The sequence below is a fragment of the Mustela erminea genome, chromosome 21, assembly GCF_009829155.1.
Source record: "Mustela erminea isolate mMusErm1 chromosome 21, mMusErm1.Pri, whole genome shotgun sequence".
Classification (NCBI taxonomy): Eukaryota; Metazoa; Chordata; class Mammalia; order Carnivora; family Mustelidae; genus Mustela; species Mustela erminea.
In genome coordinates this window covers 6,290,946-6,317,521 of record NC_045634.1, presented here as the reverse complement: position 1 = coordinate 6,317,521, position 26,576 = coordinate 6,290,946, and the positions used below count along the sequence as shown (strand labels likewise).

At 39.8% G+C, this 26,576-nt stretch overlaps 1 protein-coding gene across 2 annotated transcripts; it reads left to right on the top strand.

Moving 5' to 3' along the window:
• The first annotated feature begins 41 nt into the window (after positions 1–41).
• BAG4 (BAG cochaperone 4) lies at positions 42–26,446 on the top strand. 2 transcript variants are annotated; one of them, XM_032329039.1, is made up of 5 exons: positions 45–384; positions 18,184–18,291; positions 23,634–23,888; positions 24,439–24,693; positions 25,431–26,446. In XM_032329039.1, exons 1-5 carry the CDS (start codon positions 118–120, stop codon positions 25,914–25,916), a joined length of 1,371 nt encoding a protein of 456 aa, XP_032184930.1. In that variant the 5' UTR covers positions 45–117; the 3' UTR covers positions 25,917–26,446. The 2 variants fall into 2 exon arrangements, with proteins under 2 accessions (XP_032184931.1, XP_032184930.1); XM_032329040.1 differs by lacking the exon at positions 23,634–23,888 and having other exon boundaries at positions 42–384.
• The last annotated feature ends 130 nt before the right edge of the window (positions 26,447–26,576 follow it).

Here is a 26,576-nt window from a genome sequence, read left to right as displayed (position 1 = left end):
TGGGATTGGCTGTTGTCGGCCGACCCCTTTCCCTGCTGTCCAGTTCCTTTCCTCGGCTGGCGCCTGCGCTGAGGGCTGGCCGTGGGGGGCGGGAAGCGCTACGGGGCAGTAGAGCCCATGTCGGCCTTGAGGCGCTCGGGCTACGGCCCCAGTGACGGTCCTTCGTATGGCCGCTTCTACGGGCCGGGAGGTGATGTGCCCATGCACCCACCTCCGCCCTTGTATCCTCCTCGTCCCGAGCCTCCCCAGCCTCCCATGTCCTGGCGGGTGCGCGGGGGCGGCCCTGCTGAGACCACCTGGCCGGGAGAAGGCGCAGGAGGCGATGGCTACTATGCCTCTGCGGGCGCCTGGTCAGAAACCGGTCGAGCTGGAGGAAACCACCAGGTAAGCTTTGCGCCATCTATCCCGGGGGGGTTCCGATAAGGGGAGTCTTTGGAGGGTGAGGGCCATGGGGATTGATAAACCTCCAGAGTTCGTAATGGATCGGGTTTCATATTTGTTTTCCTTATGCGGGGTTGGAGAGACGGGCTGGATTTGTGGCTGGAGGGGATATGTTTGTGTTCTCTTCGCGTCTCCTTTTCTGCTTCGACCCTAATAAATGGGTCTATGACCATTAAAAAAGGAAGAAAGATCCTGCGCTGACTTGCTAAGCTAAGTAGCGAGCTGCGGAATCTCTCGCCTTGGATTGAGGTTGGGCTGGAGTGACCCGGCCAAGCTTTTTGAGCTCTAACAATTTATCCTGCGTGGCTCATATGGCCGGCTCTCCCCGAGAAGGGAGGTGGCTGCAGCCCCCGCTGTCACTCAGCAACCCCTCCCTATGGGAAGGAACCGAGAAGGAAGAGGAGGGATCGGGCATTTAGCCCTTTGCCCCTAATGCTCTGCCCGGGATTGAATCACCAATGCTCACCTTTACTTGGATTGTGAAATTACGTTGCGGCTGCAACGTAATTGTCATTACAGCCTCCCTATTTTATGATTTAATAGTTGGCTCTGAGAGGTTAACTCACTTGGTCAGCAGAGATATCCCTGGCTTTTTGAAGGTCCACCTTTATTGCCGCTTCGTTTTTTAGGAAAGACCTACATTAGTGTGTTTTTGCTAACTGAAAGAAATCTGAAGAGGAGTTTTTCTTTTAGTAAAAGGGTGAAAAGCGAAAATAGCTTCAGCGTTTGCTTTGCAGCAAGCAGTTGTAGAGGCGGTGCGCAACTGGGCAGTGAGAGTGGCGCCGCCACGCTTCTTCCCTGGGTACTACACTCAGCATCTCAGCATCACAGTGCTTTGAACTGAGTCTGTGAGCCTCGGCGCTTTATCTCTATTTATTTTGTGCATCCGTTGGCAAGATATGTCCTAAGGTAGTAGAAAAGTCTAAGGAAGATTATTTTGGAGGCCTGGGAATACTAAAACATTTAGCATGAAAATTAATGGTAATTGCTTTTTTCCTTTTATGCCATTTTGGCTTACAAAAGATTTCATAGGGGAATGTCTTGCTTTCAGATAGCAGGGGAAACCTGTACACTTGGACTTATAATATTTTATTTCTTGTCTTCCTGCCAGAACTGTACTTTTCTTTTGTTAATTCAGTATTCTGAGTAGTGAATTATTATACAATCAAAGTTGGGGGGGCATACCTCTCTCTCTTTTCGGCAATTTTAATATCCTAATGGGTTGAAAATGTAGTAGGGAGATACCCATATACCTTGCTGGTGGGGATGTAAAATGGTTCAGTGCTTTGGAAGATAGTTTGGCAGTTCCTTAGAACGTTACACACACACAAGCACACACACAAATATAACCCTTTTTCATAATTAATCTCTAACTACATGTAATATATTAGCTCTGTGTTGAGTCAGTATATTACTCAGCAAGTTTGCTTTTAGATATGTACCCGAGAACCAAAAAATGTCTACATAAAAACTTGCATGTTTTTATGAACAAGCGTGTTCATGGCAACATTGTTCAAAGTAGCCAAAAAGTGGAAATAACCCAAATGGCCATCAGTTGATGAATAGATAAAATATGGTACATTGATGCAATGAAATTATTTAGCTGTAGGAAGAAAATGAAGTATTGAAACATTCTACAAAATAGATAAACCTTGAAAACATCATGTTACATGAACAAAGATAGAAAGATCCCATACTGTATTAGTCCTCTTATGTGAAATGTCCAGAATAGTGGTTGCCAGGGGCTAGGGGCTGGGGACTTTGAGATGATGGTCAAGTGTATGGGGTTTGTTTTTGGGGTGATGAGAATATTCTGCAATTAGATAGTGATGATGATTGCACAACTTTGAATATACTGAAAACCCTTGAATTTTACACTTATAACGGGGTGGTTTTGGGGCACCTGGCTTGCTCAGTCAGTTAGGTGTCTGACTCTTGATTTCAGCTCAGGTTCTGTTCTCAGGATCCTGAGACTCTGCTCACCTGAGACCCACCTCAGACTCTGCTCTCAGTGTGGAGTCTGCATGTCCCTCTCCCTCTGCTCCTCCCCCTGCTCGCACTCTCGTCTCTCTCTTTCAAATGAATGAATAAAAATAAAATCTAAAAAAAAAAGGGGGGGCGTGGGTTTTATGCTATGATAGTCTTTTAAACTATCTATAAACATATCTTTTAAATAATTATATGAGAAACAACATGTATTGAGAGATTAATTGTAAGAAGGGTTATATTTGTATGTGTAAATCTGGAATACTAGGCTGTGGAACTTTTATTCCATGGTAGATTAGAGTGACAAAATGCTTGGCCTATAAGTAGGCAAACTATACCAAAGATCAATGGGAGGGAAAGAGGAAAGGAATGATAAACTGATGACTTCTACTTGGACTTGCAGTATTCTTAAAACAAGAGTGTGTTTTCTGGGCAAGATTAGAGAAGTTAAGATTTTAGACTTGTGTAGCGTGTTGTAAGATATGTTAGAGTATAGGTGTGCACATTGCATGGGTGCGTGTTGGTGCTGGAGTAGGAGTGATTGGAGATAAAGCTGGAATGTGTTACGAGCATTTGTAAACCATTTCAAGATTTTATCTTTCAGGTTAGTGTTTCTGAAACTTGAAAAGTATAGGATGGCAATTTCTTACACAGCAATAGAAAATTAATACAAAAGTTATGCATGTCGCAAATGTGTTTTCCAAATTCGTTGTCTTCTATCTTCATATGGTTTTGACATAAAATAGATTTGACATTTTTAAATAATCAAATGTGTCAAACTAAGAAAAAAAAAAAAGCATAGGAGATTTTTAGAACCTTACTACTTAAAAAGTGTGGTCCTTGGACCAGAAACTTCAGTGTGCCCTGGAAGTTGTTTGAAATGCAGAATCTCTCCTGCTCAGAATTCATGCTTCAGTTCAGTAAGATCCCAGTTGATTCGTATGCATGTTCATGTTTGAGAAACACTGCTCTGTAGAACTGAATAGACTAAGGTGAAATTGCTCAGAACCACTACGAAGACTTAACTCTATGTTAACATATTTAAACATGGCAGGGGAAGAAAATGGAAATCTAACTCTCCCTGTTTTCTTTCTTTTCTTACCCTGTTAGCTGTACTTAGAGTGCTGTACTTTGGTCCCTCAATTAGCAGCATCTGCATTACTTAGGAGCTTGTTGGAAATCATGTATATCAGGCCCTGCCCCTGCCCTGCAAAATCAGAATGTATATTTTAACAAGATTTAACAGTGTTTGTTTAACAAGATCCCTAAGTGATCTACATGTTACCACAAAGGTGCAAGTAATAGCCAGCAGCGATTATTGGGGGCCATCTTGGCTGATTACAGTGGGAAGGACTGGGGAAAAAGAGAGCTCAGTTATGCTCTCAGAATAGTCCAGAAGAGAGGTAAAGGCAAGCATTTGAACAATGTCTGAATATATACAGGTTTTTTTCAACATTTTACTATAAAATTTTCAAGCATATAGAATAGTTGAAAGAACTACACAGTGAATACCTGTATAGCTACCACCTAAATTGTATAATTAGCATTTATTATATTTGCTTCATCACATCTATCTTACTTTCTTTTTTTACATCTATCTTTTTTAAGGTTTTTTTTTTTTTTTTTTTACATTAATCTGTTTACCCAATGTGGGGCTGAAACTCACAACTCCAAGATCAAGAAGTCACATGCTCTTCCAACTGAACCAGCCATACGCCCCTATCTGTCTTACTTTCTGAATGCATTTCAAAACAAGCTGCTTAGATTTGAAAGACATTTTTAAAGGTATATATCAGTTGGAAGTGAGGGAAGCCAGAGAAACATAAGGTGATTCTGAGATTTTAGTATTTCCTGGGAATAAATGTTTCATAATAATAAAAAGGAAGAACAGGTTTTTATGGGAAGATATAGTTTAGCTTTGTACCAGAAGAACTAGTGATTGGTTAATAGAGGAACTTAAAAAGATAGAAATGCTTGGTAAGGGTTTATATACTACCTTTATTTCATTTCTGTTAGAAGGCAGTAACTCACTGTGGTCACTATGTGCCAAGCTCTGGATGGAATGTATGGGATTGATTAGAGAGAAGTTTGTGATTTTTCTCTTTTTGTTTTTGTTTTTTGATGCCAAATTTTAGTCTGTGGTATCTGGGAGTTGTTATCTATAGGAAAAAAACAAGAGATTGGGGTCAGATGGGTGATGGGGGATGGAGATAGTGATTTGAGAGTCATCAAATATAAGTGTATGTGAATTACCAACCTGGGTAATGTTCCCATAGGAGATCTTTGAGAGTCTATCAGAGGTGACAAAGAAAGAGTATTCAGAAGGAGACAATAAGAGAGAATACTTGGAAAGATAGTCGGACAATCAGGAAAGTCATGCAATACAAACCAACCAAGGACACAGTTATTTTGAACATAAGTGATATGAGAACTGAAAAGACGCTGTTGGATTTGGCAGTTGCAAGGGTCTTGTTGATTTTCATTTTGGGAGTTTAAAATAGTGGGAGGTTTGGGTGCCAAGACAACCAGTATAAACCATACTTCCAGAAGTTAGTAAATGAGAAATTGGTTACTTGACTGTGAATAAGGATTGGGGGAAGAATTTTTTGGATTAGATGATTTGAATATGTTTGTAAGCAGAAGAGAGTAAGAAGAAAGATGGGAACAAAATGATGGAATGTTGCTTGTGGAGAGAGGGACGAAGTGAGGAAGAGCTGGCAAACCTTTTTCACAGTTAGAGCAGGGGGAATCATTTTGGAGGTGGAGGGGAGGGACATTGAAGGAGTTTATAACTCTTGGTGTCCTTGGCAAAGTAGGAGGCTTAGGTCATCTGAGAGGAGAGGAAGTGGAATAGCGTAAACTGGGAACTTGATATGATAAATGTTGGAAACTAGTGCTGGGGCAAGTGGGAAATAGTAGAGAAGCATGGGAAAGACCCAAATGAGACTGAAAATAAAAACTTGGGCTGGGGGCACTTGGGTGACTCAGTGGGTTAAGCGTCTGCCTTCAGCTCAGGTCATTATCTCAGGGTCCTGGGATCAATCCCTGAATCGGGTTCTCTGCCCAGCAGGGAGCCTGCTTCCCCCTCTCTCTGTCTGCCTGCCTCTCTGCCTACTTGTGATCTCGCTCTCTGTCAAATAAATAAGATCTTTAAAAAAACAAAACAAAGCAAAAAACTTGGGCTGATGGTCAACCTAGAACATAAAGTGCTTTTGTAGTGATTTGGGCATGTATAGCTAAAAATAATTTTTAATGTATTTTTCTAATAATTTTTGTCTAATTCTTATGAACAAGATAAACAAATTTGTAAATGAAATTTAGCAGCAACACTAGTCAGATTCCTCTGTTGTTAGATTTATTTGGGTTAGGGTTATTCTTTGGAGGTATGTTCGTGAGTTACTTTGTAAATTTAATCATGTATGTGCTTCTACAAAACTAGTTCTAAGGTATAAGAGAAGTTGACTCCAGCCTTCAATTGAGATTAGGTATTTCTTCTCAAAAAGGAAGTAAATGAATTTGTTATCTTCTTGCATAATTTTGATCAAATTTCCAGTGCAACAAGAATTTAAATTCACATTAATTACTGCTTCTTGTGAAAACCTTTCTCATCTTTTGTCTGCTTTACATCACCTTTTAGCACCTTTGTCTAGTTTCAGACAACAGATAAAAAGTTTGGAAAGAGTTCAGCAGATGATGACATTGGCAACTTGGTTTATAAAAGAGTCGACTTCAGCTAGCTTCCTGTGAAACCAAATGCTGTTTCATAGAATTATGTGATTCATGTTAGGTGAGCCTTGAGCTGCAGACTTTCATTGTACTGGCGATATTTTTAGATTTGTTCCATTTTGTCCAAAGGAGAGAAAAAAAAGAAGCGAAGACAATCTTATTAAGACTTAATAAAATTAATAATTACTGCCACTTCATTGAAGACATTCTCCCACCCAAGTACTAAGCAGTCTCCAGCCCTGCTTACCTTCTGAGATCAGATGAGATCTGGCATGTTCAGGGTGGTGTGGCTGTTGACAACAATCTGTTTTTATTTTGAAAAATTATGATATGTTTATATTCTGTAAATTGTATCTTTTTAAAGGTATAGTTCTCTGAGTTTTGACAAATGCATATAGCCATTAACCACTACCATAATCAAGGTATAGATAATGACCCATCTTTAAAAAAAAAGATTCCTAGGATAAGATGGAAGATACCATTTTCATTCATTTCTAAACCCTATTAAAATTACAGAAAAGTAACTGTCATTTGTTGTTTAAAGTATCTCATTTGCATAATGTGTATATATACATGTATACACATATAAATTGTATTCTGTATTTTGAGTGAGTTTCAATCAGTAACAGTCATTTTTATTGCTTAAATGATTTCATATAATGTGAATGGGCGTTCCTTCTTCTTGGCTTCTGAGTCCTTTTGACATAACCCATTGATTTTTGACAGCTTCCTGGATTTCTGGTACAAGATGTGCCTGGCTTATTTTGTGTATATTCTGTCCCAGACATATAATCACCCATTCCTTTAAGAAAACCTTTTTTTTTTTTTTTTTAATGGAAGATTATATTTAGAAGCATATGTCAGGATCCAGACAGGAAAACAGCCTATTCTAGTTCTTTTAAAAGAGAGATTTGGGGGTACCTGGGAGGCTCAGTCAGTTAAGCATCTGACTCTTGATTTCAGCTCAGGTCATGATCTCAGGGTCCTGGGATCGAACTGCACATCAAGCTCTGTGCTCAATGGGGAGCCTGCTTCTCCCCCCCCCCCCCAAATAAAGAAATAAATCCTTTAAAAAATAAATAAAAGAGAATTTGTTTTAGGAAATTAGTGACATGAACACTGGAGATCTCAAAAGGCAAAAAGAGAAAATGGAAGTACCACAGAAGATGATAACTAGGAAACATCTATAGTTCCTTGGGCTGGGAAGTAAAGAGAAGAGGTTGGGCTATTAAAACCTGCATACTTGGGAGAATGGCCTGGTGGAGCTTGAGCCAAGGAGAAAGTGCTTCCTAGCTGGCACTGGTCTCTCTGAGGGAATTCCAGAAAAGCAGAAGAATCTGGTGATTGCCACTAACTGCCACCCCCAGGTTGAAGGGTGTTGTTAGGCTGACAATGACAGAAACAGCAAATAAGCAAACTGGAAGGAGTCTGGAAGTCCCTTCTCTCCTCTAACCTAGTGCCTCCGATTGGCAGAACCGAAGAGTAAGCAGGCCTCAGAGGAGAAATGTTTGGACTGCCAATCCTGCATGACAGAGCCAGTTATGAAATGCTGTGTTTAGAGTTGAGAGAGAGTAGTTTCATAATCAGAGAAGTTAAATTTGAGTGCTAGATATACTGATTGAGGTTGTGTTACCACTGCTTCTAGACCTTTCAATGGACAGTTAATGAAATAGTTTTTTTAAATTAAAAATATTTTCTTAAGATTTTATTTTTTAAAAAAGATTTTATTTATTTATTTGACAGACAGATCACAAGTAGGCAGAGAAGCAGGCAGAGAGAGAGAGAGAAGCAGGCGCCCCGCTGAGCAGAGAGCCCGATGCGGGGCTCGATCCCAGGCCCCTGTGATCATGACCCGAGTCGAAGGCAGAGGCTCTAACCCACTGAGCCACCCAGGCGCCCCACGATTTTATTTTTAAGTAATTTCTACTCAGCTTGGGGCTTGAGCTTACAACCCCGAGATCAAGAGTTGCATGCGCGGGGCACTTGGGTGGCTCAGTCATTAGGCATCTGCCTTTGGCTCAGGTCATGATCCCAGGGTCCTGGGATCGAGCCCCACATCGGTCTCCCTGCTCTGCGGGAAGCCTGCTTCTCCCTTTCCCCCACCCCCTGCTTGTGTTCCCTTTCTCGCTGTGTCTCTCTCTCTCTGTCAAATAAATAAATAAATAAAATCTTAAAAAAAAAAAAAAAAAAGAGTTGCATACTCTGTTGACTGAGCCAGTCAGGTGCCCTGAAATAGGTTTTTGTTTGTTTGATTGTTTTCAGATAGAAAAATTAATGAGTTCATATTTATATTAATTCAAATTTAACATTACAGATTATTTTTACTTCTTTGATGGTATTTATTACTTTTCTCTTGTATGGAATATCTTGGTTACTAACAGTGTTAGGAAAATTACAAATACTTGCACAATCTTACAATAATAAATATAACAAAATACTTTTTTTTTTAAGATTTTATTTATTTATTTGACAGACAGAGATCACAAGTAGTCAGAGAGGCAGGCAGAGAGAAAGGAGGAAGCAGACTCCCCGCTGAGCAGAGAGCCTGATGCCGGGCTTGATCCCAGGACCCTGGGATAATGACCTGAGCCGAAGGCAGAGGCTTTAACCCACTGAGCCACCCAGGTGCCCCAACAAGGCCAAAATAATGCCAGGTTCTAGTTCTGGCATGACAGCATAAGGAGCTCTGTGGACCCAGTCCCCAGTGAAACTGGTGAAAATTATTTTTAAAAAACAACCAGTTGAAGTCCCTGTAAATGGTTTTAGGATATATAGCAAATTAATAAACATGTATTCTATAAAATTACTCAAACTCAGTGAGAATAGTGAGAGTCTGTGCCAAGACCTGCTCCATTTCTCCCCTCTCTCAGAGCAGTGAGACAAACTCCATTCCAGACTGGTGTAGCCAAGAAAACAGGGCTCCCTCTTCTCCCAGCTCCCAGTTAGAGGGTTATCATCCTGGGAGAGGCAGCACATCAACATTTCTCATCTTGCCCCCAGCTATTGTTGATGAGATCAAATTCCAGGCAAGAGTGGTTAAGTAATGCTGGTTCCCTCCTCTGCCCAGTACCTACTTGGGAATGGAGGCTTTACTTTGGGCAGGGCACTGTGAAGAATACTAGAGTTCTGATCACCCTTACTCTGGCTTATAAAGCAAGCTGAGAAGCCCTGAGGCTACTGCCCTTTCCTCCACAGGTGCTCAGCTCTTAGAGCAGGCTGTATCTTAGAGAAGCATACTATTGTCCCTAACCCAGCTGCAAAGGGTGGCTCAGACTTTTTATCTGGAGGCAGAAGCAGGTGGTAAAACATGTAGCTCCTGATCTTTTCCCAAAGGAGCTGTCTTTATTTGCAACAGAGTGTGGTGTGGAGAAGTTGAAGCCTAAGGATGTTCTCAAACTGTGGCGATTGTTGTGAAAGGCAACTGGGAGGAGATTAGTAGATACATTAGACATCTGGTCTAAACTGTAGACCACCTAGTTTGCTAGAGAGAACCAGGGAAAGAGATAGCTGGGAGAAACCCTTTGGGGCTAGAACAATTCTTAAACACTGCCTTTGAGACCTGTCTCTTTCCAAATTTTGGTTGGATCAGTTTGTGGAACAATTTTTATCCCAGGGTGTGGAGCTTTAACAGCTAGGTGTGGTGAAGGAAAGAAATACACACACGTACATACACTCATTAAAGAAATTAAAATGTTACAGTAGAAAATGTCCACTTAAGGCAAAAGAAAGCGGTAAAAGAAGAATAGAGGAACAAAAACAGATAAGAGATAAAGAAAACAAAAAGGATCCAAATATATGCTGTTGTGAGATAATAGAAAAAAATATACGTATTGGTCTCTGTCCTGGGCTCCAGGCACAGAGCTCCTGAAACCCTTGTAAATTCTAAATGAAGAGAGCACTAGGAGTATTTTTGTTCTAATATTTGCTCTGTGACCCCAGTTCCTGACATGGGGCTTCTAAATCCATTGGAATTTCCTGGGTGATACAACTATTTTTTGTTCTAATGAGGTATCTCTGGGTGTTCTCTTGGATGGCTCCTGGATGGGGCTGGTCACCAGAAAGGCCAGCCCATGTTTAGATGTTTGGAGTTTTCAGTCTTTGTCCTCATTTTCCAGAGAGGGATTTTCCATAAAAATCCAAACACAATGTGGTGCAGAGAGCTTCCAGTTTGGTGAACATATCCACGTTCTGGAAGGGTGGTGCACCGTGACTCAATGGGAACAGAAGCTTCTGCACTTGGGGTTCTCCCAGACTTTGCCTGCCCTATGTATCTCTTTCATCTGGCTGTTCATCTGTATCTTTTATCATATCCTTTAATAAACTGGTAATTGTAAATATTTCCCTGAGCTGTGTGAGATGTACTAGCAAATAATCAAGGGGAAAGAGGCATGGAACCCTATGCTTTGTAGCCTAGTGAGACATAAATTGTGGGTAACCTGGAGATCACGGGAACTGTTCCTTGCAGTTGGCGTCTGAAGTGGTGGGGGGCACTCTCATGGGACTGAGCCACTAACTTGTTGGATCTGATGCTATTTACAGGTAGATAGTTTAATTGTAGGACAGCCAGCTGGTGTTGCTGAATTGCTTGGCATGGGGAAAAAAATCTCACATCTGGTATCAGAAGTGTTGTGAATGTGGTAATAGCAGGGGAGCAAAGGAAAAACATGGGAGCAGTAGGTTTTTCTTTCTCAGCTGTCTGTGGGAGATACACTTCAGATTTAAAGATACAAATGGCTTAAAAGTAAAAAGAGGAAAAAGAAATAGGCAAACAGTAACTGGAAGAAAACTGTAGTGGCTATACAGTATCCAACAAGTAAACTTTATTTATTTATTTTTAAGATTTTATTTATTTATTTGGCAGAGAGAGAAAGCACAAGTAGACAGACAGGCAGGCAGAGAGAGAGGGAGAAGCAGGCTCCCCCCTGAGCAGAGAGCCCGATGCGGGGCTCGATCCCAGGACCCTGAGATCATGACCTGAGCTGAAGGCAGAGGCTTAACCCACTGAGCCACCCAGGTGCCCCTCCAACAAGTAAACTTTAAAACAAAAGGTGTTACTTGGGATAAAGTGGGACATGATAAAGAGGGTGATCTAGGGACGCCTGGGTGTCTCAGTGGGTTAAGCCACTGCCTTCAGCTCAGGTCATGATCCCAGGGTCCTGGGATGGAGTCCCGCATCGGGCTCCTTGCTCAGTGGGGAGCCTGCTTCTCTCTCTGCCTTTGCCTGCCGCTCTGCCGGCTTGTGTTCTTGTTCTCTCTTTCTCTCTCTGACAAATAAATAAAATATATTTTTTTTTTTAAAAAAGAGTGATCTATTAGGTAGATGTAATAACTATAAAAATATCTACCTAATAACAAAATACCAAAATAAATTAAGGAAAAACTTAAAGAAATAAAAGGATAAAATAGACAATTCAATAATAATAAAGACTTCAATACTTCATTTTCAATAGTGGGTAGAACAGCTAGGTATAAGATCAACAAGGAAAGAGAGTATGTGAATAACCCTGTGAACCAATTAGACCTAACAGACATCTACAGAACATTCTACCTAACAATAGACTCTACATTTTTCTCAAGTACCCATGGAACAATCTCAAGATAAACCATATGCTAGCTATAAAACAAATATTAGTATACAAAGACAAATAATACAAAGTATGTTCTCCAACCATAATGTAAAGACATTGGATTTTAAAGACCTTGGGAAACTCACGTCTATGTGGAATTAAATAAAACACTGTTTAATATTTTTATAAAGATTTTATTTTTAAGTAATCTCTGTATGCAACATGGGGCTCAAACTTACAACCCCAAGATCAAGAGTTGCACGCTCTGCCAACTAAGCCAGTCAGGTGTCCCTTTAATAAAACACTCCTAAATAACCAGCAGGTCAAAGAAGAAATCAAGGGGTGCCTGGTTGGCTCGTGGGTTAAAACCTCTGCCTTTGGCTCGGGTCATGATCCCAGTGTCTTGGGATTGAGTCCCACATCAGGCTTTCTGCTCAGCAGGGAGCCTGCTTCCTCCTCTCTGCCTGACTCTCTGCCTACTTGTGATCTCTGTCTGTCAAATAAATAAATAAAATATTTTTTTAAAAAAGAAGAAATCAAAAGGGAAACTAAAAAATACTTTGAGATAAAGGAAAATGAAGATACAGTATGCCTGAACTCTTAAGATATAGCTAGTACTGCTTGGAAGGAAACTTAAAGCTATAAATGCCTATATTAAGAAAGAATAATGATTTCAGGGCCCCCGGGTAGCTCAGTTGGTTAAGTACCTGACTCTTAGTTTTGACTCATGATCTCAGGGTGGTGAGATTGAACCCCACTCATGTGGGGTCTGCTAGTCCTTCTACCTCTGCTCCCCCCACCCCAATAAAGAAATAAAATCTTAAAAAAAAAAAAAAAGAAAGAAAAAGAATAATGATTTCAAATCCATAGCCTAAGCTTCCATCTTGACACTGAAAAAAGAAGAGCAAAGGAAACCTCAAGCAAGCAGAAAGGAGGAAATAGTAAAAATAAGAGTGGTGGGGCACCTGGCTGGCATCTGGAAGTGTAGAAATTAATGTAGGAGAGAACAGAAAAACAGTAGAGGAAATCAATGCAAGGAAAGGCTGGTTCTTTGAAAAGATCAACACAATTGAAGACTCTCTAGCTAGATGGACCTTGGAGAAAAGAGGGAGTGATTACTAGAATCAGAAATGAAAGAGGGAACATTACTATGGATCTTACAGAAATAAGAGCATAATGGAATACTGTGGATGATTATATGCTAATAAATTAGATAACTTAGGAGAAGTTGGACAGATTTCTAGAAAGATAAAAAATACCAAAACTAACTCAAGAAAGAAATAGGAGATCTGAATAGACCTATAACAAATAAAGAAATTGAATTGGTAATAAACAAAACAAAACAAAAACTACCCACAAAAAAAGTCTAAGCGCAGGTGGGCTACTGAATTCTACCAAACATTTAAAGAACTGATACACCAATTCTTCACAAATACTTCTTTAAAAAAAAAAAAAAGGTTTTATTTATTCATTTGACAGCACAAAGAAGGGGAGCAGCAGAGGGAGAAGGAGAGACAGGTGCTCTGCTCAGAGCCCAATGTGGGGCTTGATCCCAGGACTCTGGGATCATTACCTGAGCAGAAGGCAGACACCCAACTGACTGAGCCACCCAGGCATCGCTTTTTTTTTTCTTTTCTTTTTCTTTCTTTCTTTTTTTTTTTTTAGATTTTTGTTTATTTATTTGTCAGAGAGAGGCCAGAAGCATAGAGAGCTGCAGGCAGAACAGGCAGGGCAGGCGGAGGGAGAAGCAGGCTCTCTGCTGATCAAGGAGCCTGATGTGGGATTCAGTCCCAGGACCCTGGGATCATGACCTGGGCCAAAGGCAGATGCTTAACCAACTGAGCCAGCCACCCAGCCCCCCCCCCCCGCCATGTTTTTTTTTTTTTTTTTTAAATAGGATTTTATTTTTATTTGTTTGAGAGAGATAGAAAGAAAGTGAGAGACCATGAGCAGGGAGGAGAGGGAGAAGCAGACTCCCTGCTGAGCAGGAAACTGATGCCAGACTTGATCCCAGAACTCTGGGATCATGATCTGAGCTATAGGCAGATGCTTAACTGACTGAGCCACCCAGGTGCCCCTAGAGTGGCCTTTTTTTTTTTTTTTTAAAAGATTTTATTTATTTATTTGAGAGAGAGCACAGAGGGAGCATGAGAGGGAGAGGCATACTCCATGCTGAGCGGAGAGACTGATGTGGGGCTTGATCTCAGGGCTTTGACACCAATACCTGGGCTGAAAGCAGACACTTAACCTACTGAGCCATCCAGGTGCCCCACAAGTACTTCCAAGAAATAGAGAACAGTTCTAAACTCATTCTGTGAAGTCATTTATTACCCTGATACCAAAACCAGACAAAGACCTCACAAAGAAAATGGGCTAATATCTCTCATGAATATGGATGCACATGTCCTCAAAACAAAAACAAAACAAAAAAAAGTAAACTGCAACATATAGAAAGAATTGTATACCATGACCAAGTGGGATTGATCCCAAGAATGCAAAGTTGGTTTAACATCTAAAAATCAATGTAATATACCATATAAGTCAAAAAATAAAGCCTCTACGATTATTTCAGTAGATGTAGAAAAAGATTTGACAAAATCCAACACTCTTTCTTGATAAAAATCACTCTAGGAATGCAAGGAAATTTCTCCAGTCTGATAAAGGGCATCTATAAAACACCACAGCCAGCCACATATTTATGTGATGTAAGACCAGATGCTTTTCCCTAAGATCAGGAAAAAGACCAGGATATCTTCGCTTGCCACTACTAGTCAACATTGTCTGGAAGTTCTTGCTAGGGCAATTGGGCAAGAAAAAGACATGTGTAACCTATGTCTGTATGGAATAGAATTGAGAGTCCAGAAATAAATTCATGTGTCTGTGGTCAAGTGATTTTTGGCAAAGATGGCAAGACCATATAATAAAGGGACAGAATAGTCTACAGCACAAAATACAATACCATGACAACTAGATAGCTGTATACAATTGATAAAGTTGAACTCTCACACCATATGGAAGAGTTAGCTCAAAATGGCTCATAGACATAAATTGAAGAACTAAAACTATGAAACTCTTAGAAGAAACAAGGAGTATATCTTCATTACTTTGGATTTGGCAGTGGTTATGTTACATTTTTAGGGATTTAAAAATATGTCATTATTTTCTCTAATTATGCAGAATATTTACAAGGCATATTTAAGGGAAGTCTACCTTGAATCCCTGTCCCCCAGGGTTGTTTTTAACTTTTTTAAAAAAAGATTTTATTTATTTATTTGAGAGAGAAGCAGGGGAAGCTGCAGGCAAAGGGAGAGGGACAAGCAGGCTTCCTGCTGAGCAAGGAGAATGATGTGGGACTTGATCCCAGGACCATAGGATCATGACCTGAGTCGAAGGCAGACGCTTAACCAACTGAGCCACCCAAGCACCCCATATTTTAACTTTTTTAAAAAAATCTTTTTATATTATAAACTTTTAATTATATGTAAAAGTAGGGAGACTAGTATAATAAAACTCCCAGATAACTATCCCTCACCTTCAGCAATTACTGGGTAGGTTATTGTTAATCTTATTGATTTATATGGTAGTATTTAAATTTTTTTTTAGGAGAGTCTTAAGGGCAGATTTGTGTTGTGATGGGGATTATCTACTGGAGAAGGAGAGAAAAGACTATAAGTACAGGAATGAAATTCTTTAGAAGGTAAGAGATCATGTTGTCCACAGCTATGTGGAGGGATTGGTCATTATTTAATAGGGCCAAAGGCACTTCATGCTTCTGGGAAGACAATGGCAGATAGGGTGCATTTGATTTAGTAAGTTGGAAGACAGAGTTTCTGTCTGATCGCTTCTCCTTTTTTTCCCCCCTAAGTGAAATATGTGATAAAGTTGTCAGTTGAAAAATGAGGAGTAGACTAAAAGAATATTGGAGATTTGGGGGTGGGGGTAAGAGTGAAATAGTTGTTCTGGAGAGTGAGATGAACATCCATCCTAAGGAAGTGTTACAGTTGCTAGGCAGTGCTGTGTCTACTTGAGATTTGTGGTCTCTAATTGAGAAAGAAACCAGAGGGCTCTAGTGTTTCTCTCCACCAGTATTTAGAGGAAGTGCAGATGGGAAGTCAGTGGGCAGATGGGTTTAAATTCGGTTGGGTTTTTGCAGGGTGAGTGAATCGGAGGGAAGTAGTGGCAGGGGATTAGGTGTTGGGAAGCTGAGTTGAGGAAGGAAGTGAGGACATGGGTGGGGTGAGGGATAGTAGGGTGAGAAGTAGTGACAGTGTGGAGTCAAGGAGAGTCTGTCCGTAGCGGAGAACAGAAACCGGGGTAGTTCTAGGAGATTGAGGCATTCGTTCACCACTGCTGGGGTGAGTCAGCTCTTCATTTTTCATGTCTTCAACTCTTGTCTTTTCATTTCTCCTACTCAAGATTCAGATTCTTGGTAGGGAGAAATCGGTTAGTCAAATGTTTACCCTTTAACCAGGGAAAGGAAGGGAGGTCATTAACTGGGGGCATCTGCCTGCTTGAGAAATTTAGTGAAGATCTGAATTTCGCCTGTAAAAATTTTTAAAACTTACTATTCTTTAGTTTCTATATTATGTAAAGGAGATGTTACTTGCCCAACTTGTATATTATTATATGGAATAATTACGTGCTTTGAAAACAAAGCAGTATGAAACTGATAAGTAGTCCAATTAAGCTAATTAAACTCTCAGTGATTACAACTGCCAATGAATTTCTTTATGAAACAGTTTGAAGGTTTTGTTTAAGCTTAAAACTAAAACTAAAAGTTCAAAGCATAATAACTTACAGGATAACAAGTGTATACATTAAACTAGACTCTAAAAAGTTTTGAGTAGGGGCACCTGGGTGGCTCAGTCATTAAGCGTCTGCCTTCTGCTCAGGTCATGATCCCACAGTCCTGGGATCGAGTCCCGCATCTGCTCCCTGCTCAGCAGGAAGCCTGCTTCTCCCTCTGCCACTCTCCCTGCTTGTATTCCCGCTCTCACTATCTCTCTCTCTGTGTGAAATAAATAAAAAATCTTGAAAAAAAAAAAGTTTTGAGTTGATCTAGTCTCTTGGAGTTTATTGGCTTATTGCAAATCATTGCATTAACTCTTGAGTTGGAGTGCAAAGCTGTAGAGATGAGCGTTATACCTAGATTTGCTTCTTGGAGTGGTAATTGTTCTTTATCAATTCCTGATACTTGGGTTAGTTGTAGGCTGCCAGCAGAAACATAGCCATAAACAGAAATTAAAGGAATATGAAAAAACTAGTGTGACATGGGGCACTTGAATGGCTTTTAGTCGCTTGAGCAGCTGAGTGCCTTTGGCTCAGGTCATGATCCCAGGGTCCTGGGATTGAGTCCAGTGTTGGGCTCCCTGCTCAGTGGGGAGCCTGCATTTCCCCTCCCTTTGTCTCCTGGCTCTTGCTCTCACTCTCTATCTCAAATAAATAAATAAAATCTTAAAAAAAAAACAAACAAACCCAAAACTAGTGTGACAGTCAAAAGCATATTGAAGATTTATGTGTTTGAAGTTTAGTAGTGATATTTTCAAGCTCCCAAGTTGTTGAGATAGGCAAGTATTGCTCTAAACAGTGGCAAAGAACTATAATCTTGTTGCACGAATTAAATTGGTAGTGATGGGGTTGGTGATTGGAGAGAGATAAAGAAATCCAGGTATTGGGGTGCCTGGATGGTGCACTGGGTTAAGCCTCTGCCTTTGGCTCAGATCATGGTCTCAGGGTCCTGGGATCAAGCCCCGCATCGGGCTTTCTGCTCGGCAGGGAGCCTGCTTCCCCCTCTCTCCCTGCCTGCCTCTCTGCCTATTTGTGATCTCTCTCTCTCTCTGTCAAATAAGTAAATAAAATCTTAAAAAAAAAAGAAAAGAAAAGAACGTTGTTTGTGTTTTTAAGTATATTCTACTGTATCTCCTTTAAAAAAAAAAAAGAAAGAAAGAAATCCAGGTATCCGGTTTTGCTAATCATGTTGGCATAGTAGAATTTTTTTTTTTTAAAGATTTTATTTATTTATTTGACAGAGAGAAATCACAAGTAGATGGAGAGGCAGGCAGAGAGAGAGAGAGGGAAGCAGGCTCCCTGCCGAGCAGAGAGCCCGATGCGGGACTCGATCCCAGGACCCTGAGATCATGACCTGAGCCAAAGGCAGCGGCTTAACCCACTGAGCCACCCAGGTGCCCGGCATAGTAGAATTTTATATATCATTTGGTATCGTAATGCATAAGGACAGGCTTTTAGTACATAGTCAATAATTGCTTTGTTCTAGGGCATGTGATTTACCATATAGTATTTCTGGGTCAATTTGTTAATGAGAATTTAATAATGAGTGATTTTTATAGTAGGGTTCTATTGCTTTTTGTCTCTTGCTTTTTTTTTTTTTAATAATTATAACTGCCTCTATCAACTTTTCTTTATGATACAAGAAATTATTAAAAGTGATTTTTTTCCCTCTTAGGACCAGCCGCCGTATTCTAGCTACAATTCTAACTATTGGAATTCTCCTGCACGACCTAGGGCTCCATACCCAAGTACATATCCTGTAAGACCGGAAATGCAAGGCCAGGTATGATCTAAAATTGACAGACTTCCTGAATTTTTTCTTTAAAGATCTACTTTATTTGTTTTAGAGAGAGAGTGAGCACAAGCAGGGGGAGGAGTAGAAGGGAAGGGAGAGGGAGGGAGAAAGATCCTCAAGTAGACTCAGGGTTGAGCTCAGAGCCTGACCTGGGGCTCGATCTCAGGACCCTGAGATCATGACCTGAGCTGAAACCAAGAGTTGGGCATTCAATCTACTGAGCCACCCAGGTGCCCCCTGAATTTTTTCTTAATGTATTGATTTATTTTCAATTATTTCAATAATCTGAGAATCTCTGAGGAGATTTCATAGTAGCAGTGTGTGGAGTTTTGTTATTAGACTCTCTTAATGTTTTTGGCTCAGAAGTAAGGAAATACCTAGGTAAATATATCTGTAGCAAAGGTAGCTTGAGGAATAATAGATTATTGCTTAGGACCTGGAAACAATAAGCATATAATGTACTTATGTTTTTAAGTTTGACTTTTTTTTTAGAAATATAATTGACATGTAACATTATATTAGTTTCAGGTATATAATGTAATGATTTGATATTTGTATATATTGTGAGATCATAATTAAGTCTATTTAATATCTGTTACCACATATAATTATGATTTTTTTCTTCTGATGAGAACTTTTATGATTTATCTTATTAGGAACTTTCAAATATGCAATACAGTATTAAATATAGTCACTATGCTGTATATTACATCCTCTTGACTTACTTATTTTATAGCTAGAAGTTTGTACCTTTTGACCTCCTTCACCCATTTATACCCCTAGCCCTGCCTCTAGCAACCATTAGTCTATTCTCTGAATGTAGGATTTTTTTTTTAAGATTCCGCATGTAAGTAAGATTGTATGAGATTTGTCTTTCTCTGTCTGACTTATTTCCATCTGTGTTGTTGCAATTGCAAGAATTGTTTTTTTTTTTTATGGCTGAATAATAGTAAATTGTTTATGTGTACACAACATTTTATTTACTCATCTATCGGTAGGCACTCAGGTTGCTTCCATGTGTTGGCTATTGTAAATAATGCTGCAGTGAACATCGGGATGCAGATGGATACCTTTTCGAGTTAGCGTTTTTGTTTTCTTTGGATGTATTTTAAGTAGTTGCATTGCTGGATCATTCTGTTTTTAATTTTTTGAGGAACCTCCAAACTGTTTTCTTTTCATAGTGGCTGTACCAATTTACATTACCACCAACAGTGCAGAAGGGCTTTTCTTCATATCCTCACCAGCACTTGTTATTGTCTTTTTGATACGAGCCATCTTTACAAGTATGCAGTGATATCTTGATGTGGTTTGACTTACATTTCCCTGATGATAAGTGTTGTTGAGCACCTTCATGTATCTGTTGGCCATCTGTATGTCTTTGGAAAAGTGTCTATTCAGGTTGTCTGCCTATGTTCTAATAAGATTGTTTCTTTTTCTTCTTCTTCTTTTTTTTTTTTTTTTTTTGCTATTGAGTTTTTTGAGTTCTTTATATATTTTAGGTACTAGCTTCTTATCAAATATATGATTTGAAAATATTTTCTTCCATTTAGTAGGTTGCCTTTTCATTCTGTTGGTGGTTTACTTTGCTGTGCAGAAGTTTTTAGTTTGATGTAGTTTTCCTTGTTATTTTTATTTTTGTTCCTTTCCTTTTAGTGTCAAATAACTTGTACTCTTAGGACAAATACTTAATTTTAAATATTAAAGTATACTGAAACAGTATAGAAAATTTGTCTTTTTATCCACTACTTGCTTTGTCAGTTTCTCAGTTTGCTACATTTGTTTCAGATTTTTTTTTTTTTTCAAGATTTTATTTATTTCTTTGACAGAGAGATACAGTGAGAGAGGGAACACAAGCAGGGGGAGAGGGAGATGCAGGCTTACCCCTGAGCTGGGAGCCTGACGAGGAGCTCGATCCTAGGACCCTGGGATCATGACCTGAGCTAAAGGCAGGTGCTTAAGTGACTGGGCCACCAAAGGACCCGTGATTTCAGATTTTTAAAAATAAGCAAAAAAAAAAAACCCAGTTGAAGCCACATATAAGACTTCTTTTATATTAATTTTCTCCTATGTGTTTTTATGCTGGTACTCCTTGTATGTGCATTTACATAATATTATTTACCATGTTTTTAAAACTTGGTATGAGTGGTTTCATACTAGCATTCTCCTGCAGCTTGCTTTTTTACTCAACATTGTTTTTCACTTTTTTGTTGTACACATTTGAAGCAAGAACTTCCCTGGGGTATGGAATTTTGGGGTTTTTGTATGTATGCTTATTAAATATAGCCAAATTATTTTTCCACAATACCATTGTGGAAGTGAGGAATGTTTACAAAGTGACCCATAATCTGGCGACCTTAGTAAGGCAATAATTGTCAGATTTGCGTATTTCTTTCCATTTTTTTTCTGTCTAGAGTCTGTATTTCTATATGCAAATAGTTTTTTTTTAATTGTTCTTTTTTTTAAAGATTTTATTTTTAAGTGATCTCTCCACCCCGTTTGGGGCGCCAACTCAGAACCCCAAGATCAAGAGTCACACACTTTTCTGACTAAGCCAGCCAGGTGCCCCTGAAAATAATTTTTAAGATTATATGATTATAATATATTCAAATTTTTTAAAAAGTAAACTTTTGGAGCGCCTGGGTGGCTCAGTGGGTTAAAGCCTCTGCCCTAGGCTCGGGTCATGGTCTCAGGGTCCTGGGATCGAGCCCCGCATCCGGCTCTCTGCTCAGCAGGGAGCCTGCTTCCCCCCACTCTCTCTCTCTCTGCCTGCCTCTCTGCCTACATGTGATCTCTGTCTGTCAAATAAATCAAACAAAATCTTTAAAAAAATTTTAAAAAAAAGTAAACTTTTTACCCAATTTGGGGCTTGAACTTACAACCCTATGATCAACAGTTGCATGCTCCGCTGACTAAGCCAGCCAGGCTACCTGTAGTATATACAATTTTAAAGCAGCTACATTTATTTATTTATTTATTTATTTATTATTATTATTTTTTAAATATTTTATTTATTTGACAGACAGAGATCACAGGCAGAGAGACAGGCAGAGACAGAGAGGGAGGAAGCAGGCTCCCTGCGGAGCAGAGAGCCCGATGCGGGGCTCGATCCCAGGACACTGGGATCATGACCTGAGCCGAAGGCAGAGGCTTTAACCCACTGAGCCACCCAGGTGCCCCTTAAAGCAGCTACATTTAAAGCAGCTTTCAAAGATCTTGAATTTTATATATAGGTCAGAATTCTCTGCAAACTGATGTTCTTACAGAATTGAATTTTCAGATCACCGTAAAGTATACTAATGTAATTCTCCTCATAGTTTTCAGGTAGTCAAATACTATATTCAAATTCTGTTCTAATTTTCTGGTTATGGAGCCTGAAATGATGAAAGTAAGTTTCTCGATGGGGCTGAATAATTAATTCATTAAAAAAATCATTTTCCCAGGGCACCTGGGTGGTTCAATGGGTTAAAGCCTCTGCTTTTGGCTCAAGTCATGATCCCAGGGTCCTGAGATCAAGCCCCACATCGGGCTCTCTGCTCCGCGAAGAGCCTGCTTCCTCCTCTCTCTCTCTGCCTGCCTCTCTGCCTACTTGTAACCTCTGTCTGTCAAATAAATAAATAAAATCTTAAAAAAAAAAAATCATGTTTCCTTTTTTCGCATTAATTTGGTGATACATTTCTTTAAGACTGATTTTGAACTAGAGGAGTTTATTAAAGTTAGAGCATGATTTACTTATGTGCTTAAAGAAAACATAAAAACAGTTGATTTTTCATAATGACTCTGGGTACTTGAACTTTAGGATAAGGTTGATAGGAGATTGTGGAATGCAAAATAAAGAAAAAAACATGTCACCATGTAACACAGACTTCCATTTTACTTGTGTCATCTGCATTCCTGTGACTGAAATTGAGAAGCAGGCATTGTTATTAATGTGATATGCTTGTGGTTTGGCCATATTTCATAAAATTCATCCTTTAAATATACAGTTCTATTGTTTTTAGTCTATTCACAAGGCTGTGCAACTGTCATCACTGTTTATTCCAGAACATTTTCATCACCCCAGTTAGAAACTATATACCTATCACGCCATTTTTCTTTGCCCCTAGCCCCTGGCAACTTTAATATACCTGTCATCCCTACAGATTTGCCTATTCTGGTCATGCCACATAGAATCATATAATATTTGAAATCTATGACTGGCTTCTTTCTTGAAGCATAATGTTTATCCATATTGTGGCAATGTGTTGCTATTTCATTCCTTTCTGTGGCCAGAGACTATCCATTCTGTGGATCTACCACATTTATTTTATCCATTCATCATTTGATTGAAATTTGAGGGTTTTTTTCCCCCACTTATTGGCTGTTATGAATAATGCTGTTATAAACATTTGTGTGCTCATTTTTATGCAGACATAAGTTTTTTCAGATCTCTTCGTTATATATGTAGGAATAGAGATGCTGGGTCATATGGTAGCTCTGCTGTGTTTAACAATTTGAGGAACTGGCAAAGTTCTCACAGAGAACTGAAGTTTTTTTGGTTTTTTTTTAAGATTTTTATTTATTCTAAAGAGAGCAAGGGAGAGACAGAGCACAAGCATGGGGAGGGACGGAGGGTGAGAGAGAAGCAGACTCCCCGCCAAGCTGCGAGCCTGATGTGGGGCTTGATCCTAGGACCCTGGGATCATGACCTGAGCTGAAGGCAGAGGCTTAGCCAACTGAGCCACCCAGGTGCCCTGAAAACTGAAGATAGCGTTCTGAATTGAGAAACCATGACACAAAAAGCCATTGGTCAGAAACTTTAACACTTTTTTCATTTAATTTGAAGGGGAACTGAGTTGTAAAGTACAGCCTCTTAAGAACTGTGGTCAGGAATTTCGGTGAGACAAAAATTGGAATAGTTCTCTAAGTAGAGATACGGCATGAGGAAGCAACCTATGGATGATCATAGATTTAGCAATTTCAAAAATGAGTATTAGAGAAATTCGAGTTGATATCAACTGCTTAAAATTTTGAACTCTTGGAGTACTTACTTGGTGAGACTTTCCATGTTTTTCATGAGAAGCATAATAGCAGGGAGAGGGGCAGGCCGAGGGAGAGGGAGAAACAGACTCCCTGCTGAGCAGGGAGCCCGATGGGGGCTCCATCCCAGGAGTCTGGGATCATAACCTGAGCCAAAGGCGGATGCTCAACTGGCTGAGCCACCTGGATGTCCCAGGAGTTCACATTTTCATTAGTTAATGATCTTTTTCCTTCCCAAAGTTTTCAAAATTGCGTATTAAGTTCAGTTCTTCTATTCAGTCATCTCTTTTCCTTTCAATTTTGCTTTTTAACAGAGTTTGAATTCTTATACAAATGGAGTATATGGCTCACCATACCCCCCCGGTCCTGCACCAAATACTGCCTCATACTCTGGGGCTTATTACACACCGGGATATACTCAGACCAGTTACTCCCCGGAGGTTCCAAGCACTTACCGTTCACCTGGCAACAGCCCAGCACCAGTCTCTCGTTGGCTGTATCCTCAGCAGGACTGCCAGACAGAAGCAGCCCCTCTCCGGGGGCAGGTTCCAGGATATCCTGCTTCGCAGGTGAGCAGTTTTCTGTTGGGTTTTTAATATTCTGTGAGTGAGGGGTGCCTGGGTGGCTCAGTCAGTTAAGTGTCCCGACTCTTGGTCATGAGTTCAAGCCCTGCATTGGGCTCCACACCAAGTGTGGTGAAAAAAAAAAAAAATTTTTTTTTTTTTAAATTCTGTCAGTGATACCCATATTTATTTCTCTCTCTGCTTTAAGGGGAGTTCTAATACATCTTTATTTGTGCTTCCTAATAGCATATGGGTCCACTTAGTTATAATGTCATGGGATAGACTTTATGCTGTGCTTTAACCTTTGAATTTTAAGCTTTCTCCTTCTGAGTTTGATGGTCACCAAATCTGCCCCATGTATCTTTGGAACCAAGTTTTTTTGGGGAGTTGGAGAAGTGACTACAACTGATTAGAGATGCTACAACTTAGCTTAGTAGCAGCTGAAGTATACTCGGTTAAGCAGAGAGGAAGCATCCAAGTCTGTTTATACTAGAATATTTTCATTACTTTAAGTTTTTTTGGCAGTGACCAGCATATTTCCTTCCTCTCAATCTAGAACCCTGGAATGACCCTGCCTCATTATCCTTATGGGGATGGTAATCGTAGTGTTCCACAACCAGGACCAACTGTACGACCACAGGAGGACTCATGGGCTTCTCCTGGTGCTTATGGAATGGGAACCCGTTACCCCTGGCCTTCAGCTGCTCCCTCAGCACCGCCTGGGAATCTCTATATGAGTGAGAGTCCTTCACCCTGGCCTAGCAACAGCTCTCCTCAGTCACCTCCTTCACCGTCACCCCATCAGCCCAAGGTAGGAGACCTTCTAAACATTCTTTTGACGTTTGGGTAATTGAGAGAACACAACATGGAAATTTTCCACACTGGTGTGTGTTAAATGGGGACTAATTGCAAACAGTTGGTGATTAATACCTATAACTTTACATAGCCCAGTTTCTTCTTTCCTTTTAATAAACTTTGGTTTTTAGAGCAGTTTTAGGTTCACCTCTTTTTTGTAAAAGCCAGAAAAATGTTCATTTATTGTTTGTTGTTGTACTGTCAGCTGAATATTAAACAAAATAAAAAATGTATTTTATTACCTTAGTCTGTAGACAGAAGACGATACCAATGGAAATTGTATAAACCATAGACTTGAACATCATTTGCCTGTGGCTAGGTTCCATTTTTAAATCTGTCTTAAGGTTTTAACTCTTTAGGGGAAAAATGATCTAACTCCTCCTTATTAAAAAGTCACTGTGGATTGTGAGGTGGGAAGGATAGATTATGAGGTGTTCATAATGGTGGGTGCTTCAGGATAGATTCTAGCCATTGCACTCAGGAATTCTCTGCCTTTTACTGGACAGAGCACTCCTTTTATCTTTATAAGGTGTGTTTTTTTCTCAAATGATTTAAGAGGGGGGTCCAGTTTTATTAGTGGGGAATCTTTTCATGTACCTTCATGGTCAGGTGAAAGATGTGGACTAACAAATCTGATGTTCATGGATTCCCATTAAAACAGCTCTTTTCCCCTCTTTGCTCTCCCATTCCAAGGATTCCTCATACCCCTATAGCCAGTCAGATCAAGGCATGAACCGGCACAACATTCCTTGCAATGTCCATCAGTATGAGTCCTCGGGAACAATGAACAATGATAATTCAGATCTTTTGGATTCCCAAGTCCAGTATAGTGCTGAGCCTCAGAGGTATGGTAATGCCGTCAGTGAACACCCCAGCAATCAAGATGAAAGTGATAATCTTCCTGAAGAGTGTTTATCTTCAGATGAAGGTACTCCGCCAAGTATTAAAAAAATTATACATGTGCTGGAGAAGGTGCAATACCTTGAGCAAGAAGTAGAAGAGTTCGTAGGGAAAAAGACAGACAAAGCATACTGGCTTCTGGAAGAAATGCTAACCAAGGAACTTTTGGAACTGGATTCAGTTGAAACTGGTGGCCAGGACTCTGTCCGGCAGGCCAGGAAAGAGGCTGTTTGTAAAATCCAGGCCATACTGGAAAAACTGGAAAAAAAAGGATTATGAAGGATTTAGAACAAAGGGGAAGCCTGTTACTAACTTGACCAAAGAACTCTTGATTTTGGTTAAAACCCTCTTTTTGAAAAGATTGTTGGTGACAAGAAGCAATACATTCCAACTTTCCTTTGATTAAAACTTGAAAAACTGGTAAAGGACTTGAAAGAACATTTTAGTTATGAGTTGTTTTCAGTTTTCAGACCAATGAATGTAATAGGAAACTGTGGAGTTACCGTTATTGCCAAGTAGACTCACTCCTTAAGAAATTTGTGGATATCTACAAGCTGCTTCTTATCAGCAGGAGGGAAACATGCTTTATGTAACAGGCTTATCAAAAATCTACCAGATGAGACTGGATATAATCTGAGGCCAACAGGCTCTGTTTTTTTTTAACCACCTGGATTACTTGTCACATTTTTGTACATTGTGACTGCTTTCAGCATATACTTCATGTGTAAATTACAGCTTGGGACTTTAGCCTTCTTGGACTTCTGTTTTGTTTTGTTATTTGCAGTTCACAAATATAGTATTATTCTCTACTTCTTGGTACGTTTTGTAGTAATATGTTTAATTATTCAGGAGACTATATTGATAGCCAGATAGTATGGCAGTTCCGAATGAATTTTTATCTTTTCACCACTTGAACATATTGCTGTGTTTAGTGAATTC